The sequence below is a fragment of the Xiphophorus maculatus genome, chromosome 20, assembly GCF_002775205.1.
Source record: "Xiphophorus maculatus strain JP 163 A chromosome 20, X_maculatus-5.0-male, whole genome shotgun sequence".
Taxonomy (NCBI): Eukaryota; Metazoa; Chordata; class Actinopteri; order Cyprinodontiformes; family Poeciliidae; genus Xiphophorus; species Xiphophorus maculatus.
In genome coordinates, this window is record NC_036462.1 from 13484370 (window position 1) to 13506445 (window position 22076).

Consider the following 22076-nt stretch of genomic DNA (forward strand, 5'->3'; position numbering starts at 1 on the left):
AATAAACCTTAGTTTAAGTCAAAATAGTACTTTGTAGTACTTGTACTTGTAGTACTTGTAGAAGCTATTATTACAGATGCAAATCTTTTGAGCTATGTCTACCAGCTTTGCAAATCTAGAGAATGAATGTTTGTAAATTCTTTATAGCAAAAAAGATTTGAGCTCAGTCGGATGGAGTGTACGATTTTGCTCTGGGCTACTTAAACACACAAATATGCTTTTTTCTAAATCATTCTGTTGTGACCCATGCCATATGTTTGGGCATGGGTCAAGTCTGTGTCTTGCTGAAAGAGGAACCTGAGCCTCCAGTATGTGTTTTACAGACTTACAGGTTTTCTTCCTTGATTGCCCTCTAGCTCCATCAACTGACAGATTGACTAATCCTGTGAAAGGGAAGCATCCCCACAGCATGATGCCATCACTGTTATGTTTTACCATGTACCAGGTGTTTTAGGGTGATTTTAGGAGTTAGCTTTCTGACATACAAGAGGACCTTACCCATTGGCGTTTTGAACCGCCAATGTGCCTATTTTTGTTTTCTAAAATATTTGAAAAGAAAATGCAGCTTTGGCAGCTGAAATACCTCAGCTCAATGGTAGTGGACACACTACTTGCTGCGTTTTGCAAAGCAGCAAATTCAGGAGCACCGTTTACTTTCCTTTCTGCACATTGCCTGTATCTCCAAGAGCAGAGATAATAAAGACAGAGGATGCTAGCTTCTGTGGCACAGTGCCAAAGATGATTTCCATTGTGCATATTAATGCATGTTAAAGCTTTTTAGGGGTTTGCAGTGGTGGCACTTTGCATTTTTGAACAAACTGTTGAACACTACTTCATTGGATGTTCAAAGCTTGGAATATCTTTGACATGTCTGCTCTCTTGGTTTTCATGATGCTGTTTGTTTATTAATGTTTTACAAGAAGTCTCTGAGGGCTTCACAGAACAATTATATTTGTCCCGAAGTCAAATTACATCCTGTTTACAAACTGTCATATGAAGGCAATTGGTTTCACTGAAATTTACGGATAGAGTAAATATATTCATAATTGAATAAAAACAAGTCAGACCATTTTTATGTACGGTCTGAATAAAAATGATTGTCACACTTTTCAGATTGTGTTCCATTTTCTACTAGCTTCATTGTTCTTTGTGTTGCTCAATCATAAAAAATCCTAACATAAAAAAATGACATAGTTTGATATAAAGTCTGTGTTTATAACATGACAAAGTATGAAGAGGTTCAAGAAGTGTGAATATTGCTGCAAGATCCAATATTCATATCTTTGCAACACTAAAACCTGCTAATTGCAGAAGCTAAAGTAATAGAGAAATTGTGGCTTACCTATCTGTCTTTGGTTGCGTTGTTTTCTGCATTTGTAGCACAAGCAACAAGGAGCCAGACAGCAGGTGAGAAGACACACGCAGATGAGGATGAAAATAACTGAAGCAATAACGCATACAATCACAAGAGGAAACGGGGAAGTCCTTCAAAAAAGGAAAGCAAGCAATGTTTTCACATTTTTTTGAAAGTCACACTATGAATTATGATTAAACATTTGGTAATGAGGAAGAGAAAAACAGGGACACACAAGTTTGGACAGTTGGCCTGTTCTTCAGTGAAATGCTCATTTTTGTTTCTGCAGCAATATTTATTACTGCATTTACCACAGCAATACTTTTCACACAACTTTAGATCATGGTATTTATCTTGTGAATCTGTGTACGAAGTGCAACGGTGAGCTGTGAAACACAGATTAAGAGAGATTAGACTGTTTTAAAAAACTAGATGTATCATTAAAATGTAACAGTCATACCTGCAAAAACTGATAAGCAGAACCAGAACTCAAGTTGATTAAAACCTAACAGTCTGTAAATCACGATCATTAGCACACTTTACACATACAGTACACCTCGATCTTAGTTTCACTTTGTTTTTCTTGTCCTTTTCATATGACCAAGGACTGTCTAACATCGAACAATCAAGGCAAATAAGAAGAAAAACTCACATCTTACTTCTGGTACCACGATCACACAGAAAATACACAAAACTCTGACCCAAACACCGGTGACCATAACTGTCATGAAGCACTGTACCAAGGAAATTACTCTGCAAGGAGACGGTTGTTGGAACTTGTATGTCCCTCCCAAAAAGTACTCACTCAACAGCATTCCTCAACACATGGAAAACACTTCTCAGTGTGAGATAGAGGTAAGGGTCAACACTTTTAAGTGATGTGTACTCTTGCCAGTCTTTTAGATTTTAGTATTTTTAAATTAGGTGTTCAGTGAAAGGATTAATTAAGGGGTTTTTTGGGAGGGGGGTTTGGCGGTTGAAGCCCAGAAGATAGAACTTAAATGCAAACAGTCTGTGACAAACAATCACAGAACAGGTTATGCTTGCCAGTGAAAGGAGCATTAATGTAATAGCAGAAATGGAAAGGTCAAGATTTTCTGGATAGTTTCACCCTTTAACAATATACGCTTTATTATTTAGATCTCAATTTCTCACCAAATTATGTAATTTGGCCCACTTTTAGAATAATAGTGCTATATTTTATTAAATGAACAGTTTCTTTTACCAAAGAACAAGTAAAACATACATGAATGTGTCAGTATGCTCCCTACACAATAACTTAAGAGTAGTGAGATTAGTCTTCATTAAAGCGACATTTATTTACTTTTTCTAACACAAAACAGACAATGAAACCGGTTAGTACAGAAACTCTGGCCATAACCAGATTCAGACATAGTTAAAATAACTTTCAGGGTTTTTTCTCTCTTGTGCAACATGTGATTGCAATAAGTGACGCCACCCAAATTTGCTCGAAACCTCTCTGTTTTTCATGCATCCACCCAATCTCTACAGATCTGTGTTCTTGTAGTTAGGCATCTGACTCCAATAATGCAGCATCCCCTTCATAGACCTAAAAGGCTGTCTTTGTCATTCCTCAAAGAGAAGCATATTTAGTAGTTTGCTGTTCTTGCAAGGCTGCAGAACCTTATATCCCCCCAACATCTGGCTTTACTGCTAAGATAGGTCAATCTGGACAATGTTCCCTCCAAAATTATTTTGACAGGGTATGAACTAATTTGATTTGTCATTACAGTTGTGGAAAATATTGACACAGTAGGTTCAATTTCAAGCAGAAGTTATCATCCCGATAGTCTCAGATGTGAACCCACAATAATTCTGAAAACATTAAACTGAACAAGTCACTCTTAAAAAAGCTACTATTGCTGCTTATTAGAACAGGCCTCATCATTAGCACAAGAGGTAAGTGTAGGAAAGTTTATTTCCATCATTAATGTCATATTTTGCAACAAACCAACATTTGTGTAAAAAAAAAATTAGAGCAATAAAGATCAACCCAAAGAGAAGAGAGCTGAAATTGAGCAGCAAAACCAAATACTGAAAGTAAAAGAATTAGTTATTTCCCCATTGCAAGAAGCTTCTTGGTTTAAATCTCACCAGACATTTTTGTGTGGTGTCTGTATCTTTTCCCAACTGCGTCACATTCACTTGTTTCCTCCATCAGGCAGAAAATGTGAATATTTAACTTAAGCATCTCCTCTAAATAGGAAGAGATGTGAAAAGTGCATGCATGGTTGCCTTTCCTGTGTTTTCTCCCTTTAATCGGCCTATGAAGAACTGATGAGTTATTTATGATCAACCTTGCCAGCTGACTGCTGGAAATAAGCTCTAGGATACCAGAAACACTAAACAGGCTCAAGAAAACAGATGCAAAACTAGTTTATATTTAAAATTTAAATTTAAGTACACTAAAGTTGCAAAACAGAAAAACTGTGGTACTTGCCAGCATGATTACTACAGACTAATAATAGATACTGTGTCATTACAGTGGCTGCACAAATATAATTTGAAATCTTTGTATTGTGATGTATTATCCCTGGGGGGGTAGGTTGTGAGGTGTGCTGTGAGCAAGAAAATGGGATAAGATTATCCTCACTTGGGAACCAGCAATTTATCCTGCACCATGGAAAATCGCTAAAGACAAAATGGATTTAAACATGGTCAAAAAGCACAATTTGCTCTCCAAAAGGCCTCAGGTTCCACAGGTGGTAAAGCCCTATCCTGACCTTAACTGTAGAGTGTGGAAAAATCCAGTCCAGTTCATTGTTAAAGTAACTACTGGCTACTTAAAACAGTCTTAAAACAATCGAAGTGTTTGTTCCCTGGACATTTACTGATCCCATGTTGATATGGAGATCAGTAACATATCAACATGTAGAGACATAGTCGTGCATAGTTGTGATCATAGTGTGGTAAAGAATAAATCACGTTAATGTTAATAAACTTTTTGAAAAGTGTGACATGCAAATATCAATGTCTTTTACTGTGATATCTCCCTTTATAAATATCCTAATTAATTTGATCCAAGTATAAATCAGCTGTTAAATGCCTCTGCGCAAAAGCGTCAAACTCGCAACCTGCAGGTTAAAATTTAGCCTGCCACAAGTATCTTTGTCGCCCTGTACAGTGGTGTCCAAACCTTTTGACCCTGGCAAATTTAAGCTACTTGCAAGCCACAAAATTCATTAAATTAAAAATGCAAAAGTGATGGAGGGTTTTTTGTTTTGTTTTACCTGCTCTATAATAAAAAATAAAAAAAATGCAAGAAATCTATAAATCCTTAAAGATCCAATTACAAAAAAGTCTCTGAATTGTTACCTTAAAAGAAAAATGGTCAATTTCTAAATTTTTGGGCTTATCAGTTTATTTCTCATTTGTTCTTGGCTTATGGTTATTGGGTTGATCAGAACCATTTCGAGGGCCACAATTAGCCTCTGGGCCATACCTTGGACACCAAGGCTCTACAGCCAAAGAAATTGACAGTTGTGTACCTAAATTTTATTTCATCAGTCAAAACAGTTTTAATATGTAAAGAACCAAATTACATCAGTGTGAAAAGATGTTAATTTTAAGAAAACCTTCAACAAAGCACTATGGGACAACTAAAAAAACACTACCAAGGCATGTCTGTCCACCTAACTGAAAGTCTCAGGAGAGCATTAAGTGGTTCTGGAGGAGCTGGAAACATCCACAGCACCAATGTGTTGCTTTTGAAAGTAGAGGACACCATTATGGTGCACTTTACATCATCATGAAAGGGCAGCTGATAGACTGCCTTGTCACAGGAAAGATAGACTGAGCTAAAGACGAGGCAATTCCAGTAGGCGAAATCCTACTGGATCCTGCAAAACACGCTATACATCCAAAGCTGCAGTGGAAAAGTTTAGATAAAAGAATAATCATGTTAGAATGTCCCAGTTAAAGTCCAGACATAAATTCAATTAAAAATCTTTAGCAAGATTTGAAAATTGGTGATTATAGACACTCTCTATTCAACCTGACTGAGCATGAACTTTCTTTTCAGAGAAAACTGAACATAAGTTTTAGTGCTTAGATATGTGGATCCAGTAAGAATACACCAAAAAAGATCTGCAGCTGTGATTGCAACAACAGTGGTTGTTGCAGTTTTCAATAATAAGATCATAACACCCATCTTTCCTTTTCCTTCCTCTTCTCAATTTTATTTTCCAAAGGGCACAACCAAAATATTTAAATGCCTTATACATTAACCCTTTCACTGAAAGTGAATTTAAATAACCAGATGCAAGCAGAAAAAATATATTTTATGAAAGTCTGTAAGATAAATGGCATATGACAAGAAAAATATTTTGGATCACAAGATGAAAAACAGTAAAACCTAAGCTGTTTTCTTTTCCCAGTGACAATGATTCAAACAAATCTGAAAAACAAAGAAATATCCAGCTAGTTTAAAGCACAAGGCAAACCAAGAACAACTTGTTTTTCTTAAAGAATTAAAGTAAAAACAACACATTTGTAAATGGCAAAAACAGTTGAGTTTTTAAGTGACAACTGAACAAAGAAAACACATACAGAAACCACACAAAATTTCACAGGAAATACACAAAGGCTGGGAAAGGCATCAACTATTCATAAATTAAGTTGTGCAATTAAGGTACAAGGGTATTTTATTGAAATAAACCATTTTAGTGTCTAATTTGAGTTAAAACAAATAAAATGTATTAATCTCTAATCTGAATGTCTAAATGACAAAGACAGTAATTTGTTATGTAAACAGGTTTCATTGTTTGAAATAAAAAGGATACAAAATTACTATAAGGTGCGATCAAATAATAAACAGTACAAAAGTTCTAAAGAAAATAACGTAAACTTCTCAAAGCCAGGACATGTTCATCTGGGTTCCACAACCTTGCTATGAAGGCACATTTGTGTCTTCAAAAATGTAACATTTCTCCTTTTTGGTTTAGACTGAATATTTGGTAGACTCAAGAGAAAAGTCCTGAAGTAACACTAAATGAAGCTACAGATACAAAAGTGTACAGATGTACATTTGACAATCAATAAAAACTAGGGGTGCACCGATTGCGATTTTCTGGCAGAAAAAGCCTAACCTACCGATTTTGATTTTGGTTCCGATTTTCAACAGTTTCTGAAGTCTGAAATCCCGCTAAATATAACAAAGTCACCAAGTTGGCAACAGTGGGGCAACTATTGTAAACTGCAAACATGACCTCAGAGGTGTGTCTGTCAGTCAAGTCGTTCTCACGGCATAGACAGATAAGATCGGTGGACAAGAGGGGCTGAACATGCTAGCATCGGCCGATGACAGGATGACAGGATGATTTTATTGGCGCAACTGTAATAAATACCAAACCCTATGAACTCTACCACATATAAGCTATTGTTTTTTTTAATAACATTTTCCTAACTGATGAGAAAGTAAGTGTTCCCTTTTATAAAGAGTGCTTAGAAAAAAAGTATTTCAACAACTAATACACAATTGTTTCAACATTATAGAAACAAGAGTATGAAAAAGAAAGAAAAAGTTTAAAGCACTTCTGCAAGAACCTGGCAGATATTTGAGGTGTTGAGCATAGACATGAAAGCACCTTGTTCAAAGTCTGAAGGTGAATGAAGGAGTCCCGTAGGTTCAGCTGGACTTAAAAGGCAAACAGGAAATTTTGAGGCATCTTTATAAAGCTGAAAGATTTCTGCACATTTTAAAAACTCAAGTCAGACAGTCATTCTCCCAAGATGTGTAAGGATCCACCAACAAAATGAAATCAGATAATATTTACATATGTTTGCTGAATGTCTATGCAAAACAAGTCAAAGGGCATCAACACGTTGTACTTCGAGACAACTGAACACAACAGATGCTCAACATTATATTACATTGCCATGTTTACCATAAAACTGATGGAATAAACACTTTCTCTTCAGGTTCTGCCAATGTCAGGAACTTTGTAGTTTATTTATGGTATGAAGTACTTTTACCCGGTTGTGGGTGGTGCAACATAATCTGGGTTGTATGCAGGCTGTGCCCGGAAGTCCGCATGAGAGGATGGAGCGTTTGGCTGTGGGTAGGTGGGAGGATGTAGAGGATACGCTGGCTGTCCGGGGTTGTACGCAGCCTGGCTGTAAGGCATGGGCTGGTTGGGAGGGTAGGCTGGACCGACTGGAAATAGAAGGGGAAGAGCATAAGAATGAATTGGCCAGAAATATCCTTTAACCACATAAGAAGTCTGCAACATTCAGTAAACGGAAATTATCCGTTTCCTTTTACTTAAAAAAAAAAAAAAACCTCAAACATAACCTAGTAATTAATCCACCTCCTCTCCGGCTATTCTGGAGTAACAAGATGACACAAAAGCAAGCAGGCTTGCAAAATCAGCAAAAAGCTGCAAAATCAGCAGAAAGCTGATTTTGCAAGTTATTGCAACATTTGAGTTATATGAAGGCATATTTATTGATGCATTTTAAGTACAGGCAGAACTTGACTAAAATTTTTAATCAAGTTAATTGCAGGATCTGTAATTAATTATTCACAATTTATCAAATTGAATTGAATTTCGTTGTCCTTGTGACAATGACAATAAAGATTTATCTTATCTTAAATTTTATTCAAAAACCATATAACCGACAAGTTAAGCAACATTTAATTCAAATACCCTCTTTGCTACTAAAATATTGACTTTGAGACATATGAGCTCAACAACAAAACTATTTTTTGTTTTTACTCTATTAGTTATCCAACCATAAGATTGGTGAAAAGTGCTATTTTATTAATTGAGCCTTCAAGTGTAAACCCCACCCCAAAAGCCATCTTTTTAAAAGCAAGATACATTTGCAAATACACTCCAGGACGTAGATTTTTATTTTTGGAGAAATGTTCTGTGTTCTGATGAAACTAAAGTGGAAATGTTTGGCCAGAATGATCATTGTTATATTTGGAAGAAAAAGGAAGATGCTTGAAAACCTCATAACACTGTCCCAACTATATGGAGGTGGCAGCATCATGTTGTGTGGGTGTTTTGCTACAAGAGGGACTGGTAAACTTCATAAAATAGATGGCATAACGAGGAAAGAACATTATGATGACATACTGATTCAACATCTAAAGACATCAGCCAGAAAGGGCATGATGGGCACAGATTAATCTTCCGTATGCGCAAGGACTCTAAGAATACAGCCAGATGAGTTACCTAGTGGCTTTTGGACAATGTTTTAGCATTGACATCAGAAAGAAAAACACAGTAAATTAAAAAATGTGGGCAGAGCAGAAAAGGTGTACATAAACAAGACAACCTACAAACCTGACTTAGTTACATCAGTTCTTTCAGAGATAACAGGCAAAATCTACAACAAGCTATTTTTAAAAACTTTTGTAAGTAAAACCTAAACAGTTTAGAAGAAATTCTACACAATTAAGGAAATGTGTATAAATTTCAGAATTCAAAAATGTCATACAAATACAGATTCGGCAGTCCTAATTGACAACCAATTAGTGAAAAACAGGTAATGTGTCTTTTAATACAGAGTATGCAAACTAGTTTCACAATAATGAGATCAAATTAAAAATTTTTTATTCCTTTATGCATTTTGAACAAAACTTGATAATATTTTAATCTGCTAAATGTGTGTTATTTTTATCTTTATTTTTAATATGCGTTTTTCACTCTATTGCAAAATAAATGTTTGCATTTAGTTTCCAGTCCCTGAAAAAGACACTTAGTCACTGTCATGCTAGCTCTACTGCTGACCAGACAATACATTAATGAAATATTTATCATCTGGATCACTGCTTACACTCGAAGAAAGTTGTTCAGAGGAAATTTTAACCTGACAGCAGCAGAAATTGAGAAATCTCGTATGGCTATAAAGCAACATAAATACTACACTGAGAAAAAAGACTGGCTAAATACTCTTATGTAATTTTAGATATGCGATAACATTAGCATGACAGTTGTAGATTAAAAAAAAAATAATAATGTAGACTGGATATATTTATTTAAAACAACCACAAACATGTGGCCAGCTTCCAGGCTTTTCTTATTCATCTGGACTCAAATAACAATTCACACTCACTGGCTTCCTGATAAGGTGGTGGTGGTCCTGGGGTGAATGCCTGTCCTTTATAAGGTGGCGTAGGCATGGGGTGTGTTCCATAGCCAGGCTGAACTGGCATGGGCTGGTAGGGTGGATACTGGGCCACCTGGTAGGTCTGAGGCTGTCCAGGCACTGACATTGGCTGCTGGGGGTACTGCTGAGGAGCAGAAGTCACCACTGTGGTATGGGTGGTAGTAGCTACCACAGCTGTAAGAAAATCACAAGCAAGGATGATGAATGTCTGAAAAAAGTAAATGCACGATTCTCATAACAGGATTCAGTAGGAAAGAATCTAAGGAACACAATCTAAGGAACTGCTTAGTTGAAAAAGTCAACTGATTTCACTAAATGTGATAAATCAAAAGGTGTTCCTAACATGAAAAAGTTACAAAAGATATAACACATAACTATACCCATCAATTGAAAGCACAAGATGTTAAATAAATGTTAATTTATAGCATCATGAATTTATTTGAATCTCTTATCTCGTTCACATCTGAAAATAAGCAAACTTTTTTTATTTTTATTTTATTATTTCGGCATAAGGAGTGTTTTTGTAATCATTAACGCTGATAAAGATTTTTTTTAGAAAGACTGAAACAGTTAAAGATTAGAGAGTAGTCGATTATGCTTTATAAGTGAGCATAAAACATGAATATATGACAACTATCAAAAGAACAAAAGTTTAGGTCTTCTACTGAATACAAGTTATTTTTCAAAAATAAAAAAAAGAGACAAATCAACATCTATAATGGAAAGAAACCTCACACTATTTCTGCTTGAAGACCACAAAATAGACATTTTCTTCATTACACCGAGGTTCAGTGAAGAAAATGTCTATATTTAAAGAAAGGGTGGGCATCTTCACAACCGCTTCCTGAAAGTGACGTCAACAGTTCTTGAGATTTCCCCTCAATGGTTGTCATGGAAACAATGACTCAGACTGAACATTCCTGTATCTGATCCCAGAATGCAAGGCCAGAAAGCCACATCGTCGGGCTTACTTGTGCTTTGTGCTTAAAAAAAAACGGTAGTAGTTGTTTTTTTTCTTTTTCAGTAGCAGCTTTTTATATTTTCTGTATTGCATTTTTTTGTCTTGTGGTTCTCTATCCTTCTCTACAATGTCTGAACCTACTATTTGTTTTTCTACTTAATCTGCTGGAAGTAAATATAGTTCAGGAGCTTTTTGAGTAAAAATATTATCAGTCTTGTCTAAAGTTAAAAACAAACACCTCTGCAACAGTACCAAAGTCCAATTGGTCAGAGCCAAACAACAACTGCGGTTAAACCGTAACATCAAATGTTTAGCAGCAGATTTACATGCCTGGGATCAGCCTTGTGGAGCATTTAGCGAAAGAAACCACATGGCATACTAGCACAGAAAATTATGTACTAGTGCATCATACTAATTATTTACTTTAATTCAGAAAAAACCTACAAGTGTACAGCCATTGTATTACTAAAATAATGACCTCATCGCACATTTTTCATCAGAAATATTCCTTGTTTTCAGTAAATCTTATAAATGGACTAAACAAGGACATTTTCAACCCTTACTGTGCCTGTAGCACTCAACTTTCTGCTAAAGATATCAATCTTTTACAAAAAAAATATTTTTAAAAGCAGACCGATGTTAGTAACAGCAGCTACAGTGCAACAATCATTTTAGGTCAACAGCTTACTAGCAATTAGTCAGCGCTTTTAATACTAGAGTCTCTACACATTTCATTTCAAAATATGAGTAAGTAAACAAGCATTCACCTTAAACAGACATTGCTTCATTCCGCAATTCAGCAAACAACACAATACTGGAACTGGCTTCTGCTTAGAGACAATGTTTTCTGGCTGCTCTAGTTCAAATTATGTAACCTATTCACTTGTCATTTATAGACTGGATTATTCCAGAATAGACACAGTTTCTGTAAAACAGTTTGTGAACTCCTGCCTCTATTTTATTTGTAGAAATTCAAAACCACAGCAGTTTTAGTTTGGCATTTTGTCAAGACCCAGAAAAAGTCATGGAGTAATGTGGCAGTTCAAAGATAAAGCACATCATCTAAATTTAAATCAGTTTACATAACTCTGAAATTATTTACTGTTAGACTTGAGTCCTTTAAAAAAAAAAAGCTGAAGATAAAAAAAAAAAATCAAAAAAATCTGGAAGATCAAATATTTTTCTGTACTCCATTTTTATTTTTCCATATTCATCCAGACTTAAATACTGAAATACTATCCTGTAAAAAAATATTGGCTCCATTTCAGATCTCTTCTGTCGCACTTAAATTTTCCAGAGTTACAAAAAACTGAATGTCACGAAAAGACAAAAAGCTGTTCTCAACAGACTACTTCTATTATAAGATGTAAAAAGCTATTCAAAAACTATTTTCTGAAAAGCTAAGTTCAATTTCTCTATTGAACTTAGAGAAGAAACACTTCTCTGCCAGGCTTTAAACTATGAAGAAATAATTCAAATATAACCTACCAAATATTAAGATATCACAAATTCATACATCTGAGGAAACCCAATCACCAAAGCCTTTTCTAGGTTTCTGTGACTCCAGCAAACCACAGTTACATCATAAACAAAGGAAACATGGAACAGTGGTGATCTTTCCCTGAAGCGGTCTGCCAAACAAAATTCCTCCTGCCGCAGCCAAGGTCCGCATTCCAGATTATTGATGATTCTGAAAACTTTTGGAAAAACATTTTGTGCAAATCTAAGACAAAAGGAATAATCTTTTAGAAGGTATATATTATTTTTCCATCTGGAGTAAAAGTAACAGCATATTAGAAAAGAAGCATCACACTGAGAGCCTAACATGGCAGTGGTAGCTCCTCTGGGACTGCTTTGCTGTTTCAGGAACTGGACAACTTTTCACTATTGATCCATAAATTTTGCTCTCTACCAGAAAATCTTGAATCCTGAATCCTGGATGTAATGTTGTGACTTTCTGCTCAAGCACATTTTGGTTCTGCAGCAGAACAATTGTCCAAGGCCAGTTTGATTACTTAATTAATCAAACTATCTACTACTAGCCAGCTATCACCAACACTGGAGGACAATTGTTGCTGCCAAGACTGGGAGAATCAGCTAGATTAAGAGGGAAATTTCTTTTTCAAACAAGGCCAGGTAGATTAGATAGCTTATTATCTCATTAATACAAGAAATTATTATTTGAAAATTGCTTCTTGCATTTAATTAGCTCATATTTGTAAATCCAAAACTGTTTTATGATCTTAAACAAATGTGACAAAAGCAAAAACTATAAAATCTGATGAGATGAAAACACTCTGAGATACTGTGCATGTTTCCCAAAAGGCAGCAGCTACTAAACCAAATTTACTAAACCAAACTTACTAAAGCAAATTTCCAAGAAAACAAGCAATACTATCAAGTTTGGCTCAGATCACAAGCAGTAATTATCTTTGACGACTGAATGTGTCATCATCCCAAAGGATGATGACTAAAAAGAACTTTACTTATCAGGCTTCATGAGCCTCTGCTCAGCTTGCCCTCAATGTCACGTCTGTGTTATTTCTGTAATGGAAGTCAGGTGGTGGGTGGGCCAACCGTCCTGAAATGAGTCCCCTGATGTTCCGTCTTACACTCCAATGCACTGAAAACCACGAGTGCAAGTTTTATTCTGACTATGTTCAAGCCAGGTGCCACACCACTACATGCACTGACAGGCTCGCAAACAGCCGGCAGCTCTAGTGAGTTTCTTGTTGGTTGTGTGCAGGAAGCCTACATATGTGCAGCAGCACGATGCAGACTCTGCAGCAAATGCCTGCAAAATGTCAACGTATTATATGCCCAATCTCCATTTAGTTTATGTTCCAATGATTAGCTAGTTGGATATGTTAATGTGCCAGGTAATATAAATTTTTATTACTATTATTATTAACAAACAGCAACAGCTTAAAGATCCCAGCTACTTCTGAAAGTAAAAAGAAAAGAAAGTAATGTATGTTTACTATCCAAACTTAGCAAAAACTATTTTTTATTACATTTTTACATGACAAGATAAAGATTATTATAATCACTGAATATTTGTTTAAGTTTAAAGTACAGTAGGAGGTCCAGCAAAGATTTCATCAATTGTGCTTTTGAGAATGATTGTTAATAATTTACAGATGCAAATAGTAAATTGATAATGAATATCTTAGAAATAATAATAAAATGCATTGATCTATAGTGCGTGTTTGTAACCAATTAGGTCGCAAATGTGATCTTATTTTTGAGAAGGTCACATTTGAAGAAGAATTCAGATTTTCTGCTCCAAATCAATTTTTTTGTTCCAGTCTGAAATAAAAGTCAAGTGTACCCAATAAAAAATGGTTGGCGCACCAGTTGAAAAAGTTAAGTTAGTGTAGGGTCCTGAATGGAGAGTGGCATTTAAGGCTTAAATAGTTATAGGGTGGAAGTCAAATCAATTATATCTACCTTTTTTGTTTGTGTTTTCATTCAGAAAGCCAATTCTAAAACTGAATAAACTTAATACAAGTCATAAATAAATCAGGTGTTTCCTGAGAACTACTTACGCTGCGGCCTGCGGCACATCTTGTAAATACAGCAGCAGGGACAGATGCAGCAGCAGACGAGGATAAGAAGAGAAAGGACGGAGCCCACAATACCAGAAATCATGTACACATGTGAGGCATCCCTGAAATTTTCAGGGAATTTCTCCGCACTAAAAAAAATAAAAAGATGACAGAAAAACAGACATCAATGATTGTGTAATCTCTCAGCAGAAATCTGATTCTTTCTCTCTGTCTTTTAGTACTGTTGCATCATTCTCGCATACAAGATCACTATCGTTAGGTAAAACTCCACAGCGAGAAACTGTTTAGGTGGCTTGTGGTGCTTGCAGGTGTGCAGATTTGAAGCGAACCAAACCAAAAGAAGGTGTGAAATTTTCTAGGGCCGAGTCCCCAAGACCGCCTGGTTTAAACACATATCTGCAACCACCAATAAACTCAAGCAGAACTATAAAGAAGAGCTGCCCCAAAGTCCTCAAAAACAGTGTGAGAGACAATTAATTCAGAAATCTATGTACAATATCAAGTCATTTTGTTCTGAAAGTGGGCTCCTGCATCATGTTTGTTTTGTACACTTACAATCAGACTTTGGTTGTCAAAACTGACAATATTTTGATATAATTTATTCTTTAAAAAAAATTCAGCTAATTTTTTCTTTTGCATGAAAATTTATACAAACGTACCTATCCAGATTTCCCCAACTTGCTGCATTTGCTCCAGCAGCAGCACTGCAACAGCAGAGACACTAAGCCACTTCCCTCTCACAAGAATAATAAGATGCAGTAGGTTTTAAACAAACAGGAAAATTCAGGAAAAAAATAAATAAACGAGAGCAATCCTCTTTCGCTGCCACAGCAAACACAAAACCATTGTTTGACGTTACTTTCTATATGAAGCAGACAGAAAAAAAATAAAATGCCAAAAGCCTTCATGGACACTTCAGTCCATTTATACAACCTGCAGCTTTCTGCATCTAGATGTGCTTCCCAGGTACAAAACTCCAAATGGTTAAATTCTGTTTTACTGCAGTGCCAATTAAGGCAATCAGGGCAGAACAAAGTTGTAAACAAAAGTTACCGACCCTAATACTATAGTTGATCACTAAAGACAATACCTTGCAAAATTACCAGAAAGGCAGATCTTGTACACGACTGATGTTGAATACATCAGCCCTGCAAGGAACAGATCCATGCTTTTTTATTTTAGTGTAAAATGATCCTTCAATTGTCCCTCATCAGTAAAACATATTTTTATCCACAGCAAATTGACAGCCAAAAAGAAGCACATATTGCACACTTAAGATAAGCAGTTATAATCAAATAAAATAACTACAGGACTTAATCAAAGGTGAGCCCATCTTTAAAGGATAATAACATTTACACCATTTATTTACATGTTTTCTAGTCTGTTTCCTGTTTTGCCAAACAGGGAAGTGACTATTTTAAGTGAGATATTTTCTGTACCCTACGTACTGGCTTTAACCTAATAAAAGAAGTTAAAATATTGCCATGTTGTAATTTTTTTTCTCAACCAGAAAGAATCCTGTGCCTTCAATGTTGCTGTGGTATCAAAAAAATGTAATCATGTATGGAGCGCTTCTCTTAGTGTCGGTCTTGAGTTTGAAATTTCAGTATCAAGACAACTCTGGGTTAGATTTCAATAAAATCAGAAAGTAGTAAACGCCAGATTATTAGTGGAATCACAATACTAAAATTTCAGATTCAAAGCTGAAAAATATTATTGAAAGGCAAAAGATTCCTTCTAAAAAAGATGAGTAAATATATTCACTACCAGAACGACAAGATTTCAGTTTCAATTGGTGGAAATTGGGCTAAATGTTGATTATATGAAAGTTTTGATTATTTTTGGCAAAACGACTGAAGTAAAAAAGGTTGTATTTTTTTCTCTCAAAATTGAAACCAATCTGATAATACTGCTAATGACATACTGCTGATATTCTTAATAATATTAGTTAAAAATAAGCATTAGTTGGTTGTTTAAATTGTTGTTGACATTTTTTGACTCCCACACATACTCATTTATATTGATCTGAAAAATCATCTGTGCTTATTTGTAAATAAGAAAAATACCAAATAAAAAAATAGGAAATATCCAATATATTTAAAATGTATTGGAAATACATTTTAAAAAAATACATTTTTTAAATGTAATTAAAAAAAATGAATGTCCTACTTTTTGTATACTATTTTCAAGATTAAGATTCTCAATTATAAAAATCAAAAGGTTACATCTAATGCAAAATTACAACAACTGGACCAACTCGCTCCCCATTTATATACATTGTGAATTGATATATGAAGATATAAAGAGAAATTAAATCACCTACCATCTTTCTTGAGCGTTTTCATTGAGTCTTCGACTAAAATCGGAACAGCAATCTCTGCTTGTACAGGAACCACAGCAAAACCCTCTCTTGCACTCTTTATAGTTATGGTAGTTATTATATGAATCCCTATATGGTAAACAGTCAAAATCCGATGCTGTAGGAGAAAACACCAAGAGAAATGTATTAGAATTCATGGGGAAATATACTGGATGCAATGAAGTAAGTAAATATTTGATGGTTTTTAAACTATTCATTATACAAAAAAGGGCAGACAGTCATACTTATAGGCATCTACATGAATGACTAAATGGTTAAATTTCATGGCATTGAAACAATGATTAACGATTGAGTTAATGTTTTTTTACATGTGGCCTGGAACAGTTTGTAGCTTTGATATTCACATAAAAATAATTTTTTTATTTTTCTTGATTTAAACCCCCAAGTTTACCAATTGCTTACATGTTGACATTGAATAAAATAATCTTGATTTAACAAAATTAGCAAACTGCAGATCACGGAGTGCAGCATTCAGCTACCATCAGCACCATCTTACACCGGTTAAAAGAGTCACAACACAACATCCTGTTGAAGCAGATTTGCAGGCCAAAGAGATGACAATGATAACCCTCTAAATGGAGTCAATTTAACTTGATTTGCTTAGAGGGTGCAGTTTTCAGTCATGCTTTACATGGTTGTGGTAAACAAATATATTTTTAAAGAGTACCCGAAGGGACACTGAAATTATTTTATCTGCCATAGGACAAAAGAAATACCATAATTGATTTAAATACCTATTGCTGACAGACAAAGAAAAGCACATATGGCACACTAAAAAAGACAACTATTTTACTTGCAAAGAAACAACTTCTCAAAGAAATTTTAAAAACCAGCATGGATTTACAAACACCAATAAGGCTTCCCTAGAATGTGCAATTACTTAAATGTCTACATCGGGTCACCATATTCTTTAAGTCTTATTCATTTATATCGGATTTTTAATTAATAATTCTTTATTAGAATTATCCATTTAACCATCTTCTTGAACATTGTCTTTATATTTTTATAATATAGTTTAATTTGGTTAAACATATCCAGTTAATCAGCTTAGGAAAGAAAAAAATGAATCCTGAAATCAACTCAGTCAACATGATGAATTGCACTAGTAAAGTGTTTGAACTTAGAACTAAAGAGCTAATACTGGAGCCAGGTGTGATGAAGCAGAGAGACATCTAAAAGTTGCATCACATTGGCCCTTGAGGACTAGAGTTTGAGATCACTCGTCTGGACCAAGCAAAATGAAAAACAAAAAAACAAGGAAGTATGATCATGTTTATGAAAAACAAAAAACATGGAAGTATGATCATGTTTATGGGCGATGGCTCTCCCACACTTGAAAACTTCTGCATTATAGGACACATGAAAACTCAGAAAAATGTGCTCTGGTCAAATCAAACCAAAGGATAACTTTTAGGCACTAATGCAAACAAAATGTGTGCAGTGACAGAAAACCAAGACTGCACACAATCCTGAACACACCATATCTATATTGTAGACTCATGTTGTAAGGATGCTTTACCTCTGTAGGGAAGGGAAACTGGTCAGAGTTCATAGGAAGATAAAACTAAATATTGATCACGCCTGGAAGATAACCTTTCAAAGGCTGCCAAAAGCCTTTGGCTTAGGGATGAAGTTTACCTTCCAATAAGAAAATTGATGTTCAGTCACTTTCCATCTAGGCTGACTTTGATCTATTTTTCAATTAGAGTGAAAAAAAGAGAATAATGCTGAACAACTTGCTCTAACTCAGGGGAGCTTTATACAAATGGTTACCACACCTTTGAGATTTGAATTTACAAAGCATGTTTAAAAATCACCAAACGTATCTTCTCTTTACAATTCAGCATTACTTTGTATTGGTCTGTAACATAAAATGTCAAATTAAATACACTGAGGTTTGTGGCTGCAGTGTGACAAAAAAGTGGAAAAGTTAAACATGAATGAGTACTTTAGAAATGCCCTGTAAAGATATGCAAAACTTTGTGAGAGTTTTCAACAAGTTCTATTTTGTTCTTAGACTTAAATACTGCTAAAAATAACTACATTTTATGTTTTCCTTACCTTTTAGGGTTAAACTCTAATTGCTGTTTACCATGCTTACTTTCAGACAAACTAAAAGTAAGCATGGGATTGCTGCTTTTGATCTTGGAACTATTTTTGTATTGTTAGTTCCGTGAGACTTCCAATGAATAACATAATATTTAAAAGTATTGCTGCAGGCGGTAATTGTATACTCTTTACCAATATAACCACACTACGTAATGTAAGTGGTGCATTGAAATAGCCTACTTGATAATGGCTGAGCTTTATATCAGCATTTGTTGGGCTCATAGAGTCAAAACCAAAACCACACATACGCATTCATACGTACACAATGATTAATCGGTTTAATTCAACTCAAATATGTCGAGGCAGACAAACAGATAATTAAATAAATTTGTGGCTGTTCAAGCTAGAAGATTATATATTTTAAAGAGCAGATGTGGTTTCCAAGTGGAAATAGTGCTTTGAATTTTCTTCACTACAACCAGAAATGAAAGCTTGGTTCAGTATGTTGATTGTTTGTTTGTTTGTTTGATTGATTTTCTTTCAGACGTAAATAAGAACAGTCAATAAGAAAAGTTACTTTCACTAACCTATTTTAACATACAACTATAATTTAGAACAATAAATATGCATTTACATACAACTCAGTTTTCATTAAAAGAAATAAAAATACGCAACACTTACATTTTCTCTAATTCTATTATAATAAACTCGTCAACATTAACTTGAAGTATATTCTGGCCTTAGACAGACGGGAAGTGACATATATCCTGTTGCCAGGGGATTGGATCCAATCACAAATAGGGAAAGCGGCCCCTACCTTTCCAGTAAAAGTAAAATGCTCTGGTTAATGTTTTCCCCAATTCTTTAAAAAGAACGCTAAATAAACAATATAAGTACATAAAATACATACACAACCACTTTGTAGCTAAATTAGTTTGCTTAAAAGTTCGACAAGTTAGTTTTGTCGTAGGCTTTTCCCAACTACCAACCCGATATTAAAGTGATTATATTGGTTAGTATTCCTTTAGATTGCTGAAACAAATAGTTTAAAGAAAAAACGTTTTAGTGTTGACAAAATTCCATAATAAATAACCATTTTTCAGAGACTGTCAGCCTCTAATTAAGGGACTGTAGGTTTGCTTCGTCCCGACGTGTGCCGTGAGAGACCCCGCCTGAAGCTAACCTCTGCGGCTAACCAGCTGTCAGAAAGCGGCGACGGTTTATCAATTTAATCAGCCACACTCACCAAAGACAGAGACGGACATGGAGGCACAGATGACCAACACGACTACACCGGACACGCCTGGCACCATGGCTGCTTTTATTATCCCAGAACCCGTCCTGACACTGACAAATCTCCTCCACCTCGCCGACTGAAGGAGGAAGTCTACCGTCCTGAACCCACTGCTGCGAGTAGCCAAGGAGCTCCGCCCGCCTCCAGCGTTCACACAGGGTGGAGCATGAAGTAGCTCATGAGAGGAAGAGGGTCCTCTTATTTACGAAAATGTATAAATTATTTTTGCCTCCATTTTTCAGAGACATGCTGAAAAGACTAGATAAAGCAACGTCAACACAGTCTGCGACTCTGAGGAAAGCATGAAGCTTTCCGAAACAAACCAAAATACGTAATATAGATACTTTTTTTTCTTCTTTTTTAGAAAAAGTACATCTGAAATAGCTGGAGTAATATTTTAAATATTTATTTCTTTAACAAAAAATATGTAAATTTGTAAAGTGTAGATAAAACACGGTGATAACATGCAACAATTTGAAATCACGTACAGCAGGGTAAACTCATTTTCAATTTGGCCCAGATCAAGATTATGAATGTGGCTAAATTTATTGGTAAAACTACCGATTAAACTCTTAAAATAGTAATAAGCACCTGTCTTTATTCAATGAGTACTTCTTAAAATTGATTAATGTTGAACATATTTCATATTGATGTAATTTGGCAGTAGAGAAAAACAGCTTTGATAAAATATTTATCAGTATTACAATATTATCAATATCACTAGCACATAGCTACTTGTCTTGGAGATATTATGTATTTAAAGGCCTAGGGCTGGTCAAATTTGGTCCTTGAGTTTGATACATGCGGCGTATGATGTAAAACACATATTTACATGCAAAGTATAAAACAGCAGTTTTTGTTTCTCACCAGTTGACACTAAATTAGGCTAAACTGGTTTCTTCTTAAGTCCCCTCCATTCAAGTAAGTAAAAGGTCAGTGGTGTTCACTGGACTGGTATTTTACTTTGTATATGTAGTTTTCCACTCATTGCTTAGTTTCCAGGCAGGAGAGATGATATTCCACAGAAACATGTAAACATATACATGTTCTGGGTGAAGCAATCAGTTGTTGGCTGGCACTGCTAAAAATAGATTAACAAAAAAAGTTTTTCCATTTTGGTTTGGCTTCAGTTTAATTAATAATGGCAGTGTACAATCTGTTTGGGTTTGTGTATTTGAATAATTTTAGAGACCAAATATGTTTTATTGTAGGTTGATATCCTAATCCCTACAAGAAAGGACAATTCTTTTTTTTTTGTTCTTGACTGTAGATGAAAGATTATAGTTATTTTCTGCCATCTATTTTTATCAAATATTATACGGACAGGAAAAAAAGTAATGACAAAAAGTGTCATTCAGTTATGGCTGTCATGTGATATGTCATGCTAGATATACTCCTTAATCATCTGACCACTTGGTCAGGGAAAAAGAAGCACTAAAAAAAATCTAACAATTTAAAACAAGAATAACATCTTATATATATCTAAAATCATGGTTTTAGAATAAAACTTGCCCTTAGGTGTTCACAACTACTTAATATTTTGGATTTTTTCTTTCTTGTCTTGAGTTAATTTACTGTTGTTCAAACTGATTTTTGAACAAAAACAAAAGTGTTTGTATTGTACCAATACCAAGTTTTTGTATTGTACCAAACATTTGTATTGCACCAAAACAAATGTTTTAACCAGTCAAAAAGAAACAAAATTAAATGAATTCCATTGTAAATGTTTCTGTATTCATGTACTTACTGTATTTAATTGAATCAAACTGAGCTGCTCTTAAAATGTTTGATTAAAAAAGTGATTCCCCACAGGCACGGGGCTATGGGATTCATGTTATCTTAAATAATTACTTTCTTGCTTAGCTGTATATGGAAGTGGTCAGAGTCACATGAGGCCAGAAATGTAAACAAAGCATCAAGACTTAAAAGTTCCCTTTAAGGATAGAAAAGCCTCTGAGGCAATACTGGAAATGCAATCATCTGGTTCTAACTTCACATTATATTTATTCAGTTTTTATTGTGTGGTCACAAACATAAAAACTCTTGATAAGTTGCTAAAAAGAATGAGAAGTTGTAGCTATAGACAAAACATAAAATAGAATGAACAAACGTTAACTCTAGCATTCCAATAATCTAGTAAACTAAAAACGTTTAATTGTTCGATAATCATTTGCACTTGTAGATTATTTACAACTTTTAGTCTTTAAATTATTGCATTTTCTGAACTGGATAAGATGGTTTTATAAATAAGGTAAAGTCCTATAGCTTTAATTTAGTATGAACAGCAGGGGGCAGCAGAACACTGGAGATACAAAAGATTGAACTACAAC

General features: G+C 34.9%; 1 protein-coding gene across 1 annotated transcript; it reads right to left on the reverse strand.

The window, feature by feature from the left end:
* Window positions 1-5543: 5543 nt before the first annotated feature.
* On the reverse strand, window positions 5544-19870 carry LOC102228791 (protein shisa-5-like). The gene is made up of 5 exons (XM_014475913.2): window positions 19699-19870; window positions 16347-16500; window positions 14003-14151; window positions 9440-9667; window positions 5544-7529 (listed from the first exon to the last, which is right to left on the reverse strand). Exons 1-5 carry the CDS (start codon window positions 19763-19765, stop codon window positions 7345-7347), a joined length of 783 nt encoding a protein of 260 aa, XP_014331399.1. The 5' UTR covers window positions 19766-19870; the 3' UTR covers window positions 5544-7344.
* Between the last annotated feature and the right edge of the window lie 2206 nt (window positions 19871-22076).

Excerpts from the sequence above, each read along its gene's own strand:
- LOC102228791 (XM_014475913.2), bottom strand. The coding sequence starts at position 19,765 with ATGGTGCCAGGCGTGTCCGGTGTAGTCGTGTTGGTCATCTGTGCCTCC. Across the intron at positions 16,501-19,698 it reads CATGTCCGTCTCTGTCTTTG|CATCGGATTTTGACTGTTTA; the intron begins GTGAGTGTGGCT and ends TTTCTCCTACAG. Across the intron at positions 7,530-9,439 it reads ACCACCTTATCAGGAAGCCA|TCGGTCCAGCCTACCCTCCC; the intron begins GTGAGTGTGAAT and ends TTCTATTTCCAG.